The following is a 6917-nucleotide window of genomic DNA, read 5'->3' on the forward strand; positions in this document are numbered from 1 at the left end:
CACGCTGGGAAGGTGGTAGCGTGGGGGAGTAGTGGGAGTTTAAGGTGCAAAAAGTATAACAAACAAAACTGTATAAACACAAGAGGAAAGAGCTTAACTAGGAAACATGTAGTTTACGGAACCTTCCACTCCATCTTAAAAGCAGGAATGAAGACATTAAATGACAACAAAATAGGATTTCCTATTAGTGCAGGCCTCATGAGGGCAAGCACTGGGCACAGGCTGGGGTCCCCTGTCCCCAGGGGTTTCTCTCACCAGCAGTGCTGTGAGCGGCCCACCCACCTGTGCAGAGGCCCGGGAGGAGCCAGGATGCTGGAGCCGGTCAGGGACAGGCTGTGGCTGCCCTAGTGCGGCCACAGGGGAGCAGAGACGGACACAGACACACACGTCTCCTTCTGGTGTGAAACACGTGCCAGGGTAGCTGGTGAGGGGCGGAGGTGCTCTGTGAGCAGCAGCCCTGCCCCCTGTCCCACCGAGAGCACCTTGAAACCCCAAAACACTTGTCCAAGCCTCCTCTTGGCCCCTGCCCCTGGGGTCTAGCCTGTCTGCAGGGGTTCCTTGACTCCAGCCCCTGGGAGCTGGTGCCGAGGGAGGCACCTGTCTGCCCACCTAGGGCCTGGCCCACAGCACCAAGGCCTAGCAGCTTCCGGGGACATCGCCAGGACTCAAGACCCACGGTGCAGCCTGGTGCAGGTTGGGGGCCCCCGGGCCTGCCGGCAGGGATGTGGGTGGGGAAAGCAAGCCCCTGGGGTCCAGCCCCTGCCTCCCCCACACTACTTGGTGCAGAGCCAGGTCTGCAGTTCCCGCTGCTCAACGCTCCGCACCCGCACCCGCCAGTGTCCAGTCTCAAGCCCTGGCGGGGTGTCCACAGCCCTCAGACTGGGTCCACAACTCTTCTACGGGGCGGCACCCCAACTTCTCCCCAAACCCTGCAAGAAGAAGGAGCAAATTAGGGGCACGAGCACGTGGGGCTAAACCGCTGAGGCCGCTCCAGGCTGGGCCTGACCAACCCTCTCCGGCTCCGGCCTCAGCAGCGTGACCGGCCACTACACCTGCCCCGGGCCCCTCCGTCCCCGCCGGACCTGCCGCCTCCAGCACCCCCCTCGCCTGGAGGGGTGCTGCAAACAGTTTCCTCTCTTTTCTTTTTCCTTCACTTCCAAAAAAAACCCAAAAAGTAAAGGCTTCAGGGAGCCGCAGAAGGGGGGCACTTGCGAGGGAGGCGTCCTCCACCGGCTCTGGGGGCTGCCGGCCCGCGCCCCCCGGGTCGGGGTCTCAGGCGGAGCACATCCAGCCACCTCTGGAGGAGGGGGCGGCGGCCCAGGCCCGAGCTGCTGCCCCCCAGCAAGGGGGGAGGGCAGCGGGGTCCCCCCCGGAGCGGGCCCTGGGCTCCAGGTCGCAGCAGGTGTAGCTCAGCAGCTAGTTGGTGGCGTTCATGCCCCGCCAGTGCCGGCAGCGGTGGAGACGAGGGGCGGCGGGGCGGCGGGGTCTGGGGGAGCCCGGGGAGCAGGGGCAGCGCGGGCCTGAGGCTGGGCGGGGGGCAGGCCCGGGGCGGGGCGGGCGGTCGCCGGCCCGCGGGCGGCTGACAAGGAAGCATTTCTCCTTGTGGGCCTCGAGCACGTCGGAGCAGCGGCAGCGCGGGCCGCACACGTCGCAAGGCTCCGGCTTCTCCCCGTGTGCGGCGCCGGCGCCGCTTCACGCTGGGCGGGCTGGGGAAGCTCCTGCCGCAGATGTCGCAGATGTCCGGCCTCTCCCCTGTGTGGGTCTTCGTGTGCTCATCAAAGCACTGCTTCATGTTGAAGTCCTGGCCACACCACTGGCACAGGAGCTGCTTGTGGCCAGTGTGGATGCTCACGTGTGAGGGCAGCTGGCACTTGTACTGGAAACGCTCGCTGCAGTTGTCACATCTGAATGGCTTCTCCCCGGAGCGCTGCAGTGAGTGCACCTCGAGGGACATGCTGCGCTTGAAAGACTTCTCGCAGGCTTCACAGGTGGAGGGCATGTCCTTGGTGTGGGCAACCATGTGTGAAACATGGGCCATGGTATAGAACTCACAGATCTCACATGAGAACTTCTCTGCATACCCATGCACAATCTTCTTGTGCTCATGGAGGGACCAGAGCTTCTTGAAAGCTTTGCCACACGTCACACACTGGATGTTGCGCTCGCAGTCCGTCTGCCGCTGCAGCAGCCGCTCACTCTCTAGCAGGAAGCGCTTGCCGCACTGGTCACAGATCTGCATGTGGCTGTGGGTCACATTCATGTGTTTCTCCAGGTACCAGCGGTTGTTGAAAACTCGTGGGCACTTCTGGCACGGGTGGTGCTGCTTCTCCTCCAGCCTCACGTTGGCCCCCCGCCCATCAGTGGCTGGAGGCCCTCGGACTGGTGCAGAGGCCACTCTGGGGGACAGCTTGGGTCGCTTCCCACTACATGGCCCAGCCTCCTCAGGCTCAGAGGTGCCTTGGCGCCAGGCATTCTCCCGGGACCGCGTGGCCATGCGACTGTGGGGAGGGGGGTCAGCACGGCTGCCCCGGCGCCCTGGTGGCCCCTGCATGCTGCCAGCTTCCCCCTCCTCTGCTTCCTCCTCCTCAGAGCTCTCTTGATCCTGCTCACTGGGCCCTTCCTCCTCCTCCTCTTCTTCCTCTTCCTCCTGCTCACTGTGCCCTTCCTCTTCCTCCTCTTCCTCTTCTCCCTCACTGCCACTTTCTTGATCCTCCTCCTCCTCTCCTCCACTGCCACCATCCTCCTCTTCCTCATCCTCTTCTTCCTCCTCCTCCTCCTCCTCCTCCTCTGAGTGTCTCTGCAGTGCATCCTCCCGGCCCAGCATCATGGTGGCCGGCTCGTCCCAGGGCCTGGCTTCCCCTCGGCCAGTGGACACGTGCAGTGTCTGGTTGTTGAGGTTCACCTCCACAATGATCTGGGGCTGCTCCTGGCGGCTGTAGGTGCCAGAACCCCCAAGCTCTTCCTCCAACTCCTCCCCACCCTCCAGCTTACACAAGCTGGCCGGGGGCCTGCCGGCCTCCTCGACAGCACCCTCCTTCTCCTCTTTGAAGAAGGGCTGGGCTGGCCCAATAGTGGCAGGCACTGTGCCACCAGTGGTCCCTGCCCGTCCTCCACGTGCACTGAGTAGGGGTCAGGACCCTCGCGGGCACAGATCTTGGGCAGGCCTGGGGTGTCCGCCTCCTGCTTGATGTCACAGTAGTAGGGTGGCACAGCTGGGGTGCAGCTGGCAGCCGGCTGGGCCAGGGCCACAGTGCCGGGACCGGTGGGCCTAGGGAGCGGGCGTCCAGCAGTTCCTGGCGGGACGCGGCGATGCCGGCTATCTGCAGCAAGGAGGCGGCACTGAGCACCTCGTGGGCGCTGGCTGCGTTGACCAGCAGCTCGGGCGTGTAGATGAAGCTGAGAATCTGCTGCAGGCCACCAGGCGCCAGCGCCTCCAGGGACAGCTCCACACGCTGCAGCTGCTTGTTCTGGGTGAAGAGCGAGTGGAAGAACCGGCTGTGGGCAGCGCGCGCGCCCGTGTGCGCCGGGAAGACGCTGCGCTGGGGCACCCGCACCAGGCCCACGTCGCAGGGGTCGGGCCGGAAGAGGCGCTGCTGGGTCAGGCGGCCCGCCAAGCAGGCGAAGTGCGGCGCCCCGTCCTCCGCCAGCGAGAACTCAGCGCCGGTGAGTCAGTGTCGTCCCAGCCAGCAGCGTGGCGCGTGGCGCTGGGGGCTCGCAGGGCCCCGCGGGGTCGCGCTGCCCCCACGGCCAGGCCGGGCCGCCCCCGCGCAGGGCCCCGCGACCACGGCCCCGGGGGCGAGTCCAGCGCCGAGCAGCTCTTAGGCTTTAATAAGTTTTGAATAAGCGTTTTGCTTTTTGTTTGTGTCCAAGTTTCTCGTGCCTGTCTCTGAAAACACATTTTAGAGCCATGTTAAAATGTTGGTTGGTCACCTTGCAGGGCTTGAATGGCACATCGCTGGGACCCTGACGGGAGGTGGGGACTCATCTGGTTTGAGTTTAGTGGGTCACAGTCACTTCCTCACGCTCAGCTCCTGGTGGCCGTCGTGGTCTGGGACGCCTCCCGGGAATGTCTCGCTGCGCGTCTCCGCTGCTGACCGCGGGCGCAGGAACCGGTCCTGTGGCCCCGCCCAGCGCCACCAGGCAGGAGTTAAAGTCAGCCTGAGAGACTGTTCGGAACTGACGACAGCTGAGCTGTCTAATTTTCGCAATGTCTGATGACACAGGGCCACGCACATGCTGTCGCGGGAGCCCTTCGCGGGCCCCGGGGCGCGGCAGGAGCGAGGCCGAGGCGCGGCCCCTCCAGCCAGGTCGCCCCGCTGCGGGCTGTGCCTGCGCAGCCCCCTGGCTTCTCCGGTTTCTCTTAGAAAATCCCCAAGTGCATCTCAGCTGGGTGACAATGAGAGCGTCCAGGCCTGCGGAACAGCGAAAGCTTCTAACTCCATTCAGGTCCCGCCAGCTCCAGCTTTTCCTGCCGGGGCCTCTGCAGGTAGGGGCCTGGGTCGGGGCTCTAGCCTAGTTCGCTCCAAGTAGAAATTTCATTTTGAATAATTTTCGGTTGATTTCCTTATTCTTTTTCAGGTCAACAACCATACGTCTGGAAATACAGTTGGCCCTTGAACAACACGGGTTTGAACTGCACAGGCCCAGTTACGTGTGGTTTCTCCTCCGCCTCTGCCGCCCAAGACAGCCGGACCACCCTCCTCCTCCTCCTCCTCAGCCTGCTCAGCATGGAGCCGACGGGGATGAAGACCTTCCTGAGGCTCCACTTCCACTTAATGGATAGTAAATATATTTTCTTTTCCTTATGATTTTCTTAATAACATTTTCTTTTCTCTAGCTTACTTTATTGTAAGCTAATAATACATATAACATATAAGATATGTGTTAATCAACTATGTTACTGATAAGGCTTCCAGCCAAGAGTAGGCTATCAGTAGTTAAGTTTTTGGGGAGTCAAATGTTATATGAGGTCAGTTCCCTCACTCAACCCCTGCCATGTTCAAGGGTCAACTTAATGTTAATTTTGTGCCTCCTTTGCTGCCTTTTTTTTTTTTTTTTGGAGACAAGGTCTCGCTCTGTCCTCCAGGCTGGAGTGCAGCAGTGGCATCATCATAGCTCATTGCAACCTCAAACTCCTGGGCTCAAGCGATCCTCCTGCCTCAGCCTCCCGAGTAACTAGGACTACAGATGTGTACCACCACAGCCAGCTAATTAAAATTTTTTTTTTTTTTTGGTAAAGATGGGATGTCATTGTATTGCCCAGGCTGATCTCAAACTCCTGGCTTCAAGCAAGCTTCCTTGCCTCGGCCTCCCGAAGTACTGAGATTACAGGTGTGAGCCACCATGCCCAGCCTTTTGCTGCTTTTATAGTTATTGTTTCCTTCTCTTGTGTAATTGTTTTGGCTAGTGTGCAGGAAAGAGTTAACACAAGCGATCTGAAATTGCTCTCCTTAGAAAGGCCTGCTTGCAAGCTTGGTCCTTGGCTGGCATCTGGGAACTTAGACTTTGGGAGGATCCCACATTAACTAACTGATGAGTGGCTCACAAATTGTACAAACAGTATGGTTTAGGCGGAGTACAAACTTCCCTTCTGGGATCTAGAATTTGGTTCTCTCCAGGCAGAGGGTGCCCATGTGACCAGCCCCAATAAAAACCCTGGGCACTGAGCCTCTACGAGGTTTTCCTGGTCAGCAGCATTTCCCACTTATTGCTGGGAAAATCAGTATGTTCTGCATGGCTCCCCTGGGAGAGACCTTGAAGCTTGCTCCTGGTTCCCTCCGGAATTTTGCCCCGTGACTTTGTCCCTTTGCTGATTGTGCATAGCATCCTTTTGCTATAACAAATCTCAGCCATGGGTCCAGCTCTCTACTGAGTCTTGGGAGTCCCCCTAGAGAATTATCAAACCTGTGGGTGGTCTTGGGGGCCCTGACTCAGCTAGACACTCTATTTGTGGTGAAGCCACCTGTAAATGGCGAGAAACGGCCTCCTCCTGCCCATGTTAAGATCAGTTATTGGCTCACAAATGGTGTTCTCTGAAGGCCCCACCTCCCTGCTGTTCAGCTGAAGCACTTCCCAGAGCCGTCAACACTGCCTGGGGTCCTGTTAGAATGCAAAGCTCCTCTGCCCCTCTCAGAGTGTCAGGTCCGGCCTCCTGGTGGACTGTTGTCCTGCTTCTTTGGCTCCTTGCTTGGAAAATTCACAAGCAGGGCCGGTGCCACCGAGTGACCACAGACAGGAAGCAATTCCATGCAAACAGCTTTTATTGCAGAAAAGAAGGGAGCCATACAAAGTGAGAGCACATTCCAGAGAGGAACGGGTCGGTCTCCACAAGTGGGGAATGACGTTGAGGACTCCCAGGTGGTTTCCTTTGATTGGCCTGGTCCGGGGCAGGGCTTACAGGGACTGTGGGTGTCACCAGATGATTGATGCATGTGATTTGACAGGTGTTCTTATAACAAAGTCGCAGCTCCGCAGCTGTGTGAGCCTCAAACCTCAAGTCCCTGCTCTTCGTGGTTGTCAGCTGCGCTTTCCTGCAGTCCCTTCCCCACTTCTCCATCCCCTCGGAACTGTCATCCTGGCCTCTATCAGCCACCTGCAGATTTGATCTCTGCCTAACAAGAGCTTCTGACCGAGGAGGTCTGAGGAGCTCACCAGCGCCCCAGGGATCCGAACTGCACGGTCCCAGACGCAGCCCAGCATCTGCCTTTATCTTTCCTTGGAGGTTTGTCCCAAAGGGTTTCTCTTCTATCCTTTTTCTCAACTTTCCTCGTCTAGTCCATACCTGGCAAAGTCCACTGGGGTGGACTGTGGGGTGGGGTGATTCCCTGTGCCATCCACTCACGACCATCCCTCTGCACAGGTTCCTGCTCGCCACACTCTCCTGTCACACAGGTGTCCCCCAAAGCCAGTTCCACCCT

The 6917-nt window shown here is 59.4% G+C and overlaps 1 protein-coding gene across 1 annotated transcript; it reads right to left on the minus strand.

Moving 5' to 3' along the window:
- Window positions 1-1183: 1183 nt before the first annotated feature.
- On the minus strand, window positions 1184-4235 carry LOC123632044 (zinc finger and BTB domain-containing protein 47-like). Its single transcript, XM_045542178.1, is given in 7 exon segments — window positions 1184-1517; window positions 1519-1551; window positions 1553-1677; window positions 1679-3102; window positions 3105-3260; window positions 3263-3653; window positions 4023-4235. Coding segments are annotated over 7 exon segments (2676 nt in total).
- Between the last annotated feature and the right edge of the window lie 2682 nt (window positions 4236-6917).

The sequence above is a fragment of the Lemur catta genome, chromosome 2 (assembly GCF_020740605.2).
Source record: "Lemur catta isolate mLemCat1 chromosome 2, mLemCat1.pri, whole genome shotgun sequence".
Taxonomy (NCBI): domain Eukaryota; kingdom Metazoa; phylum Chordata; class Mammalia; order Primates; family Lemuridae; genus Lemur; species Lemur catta.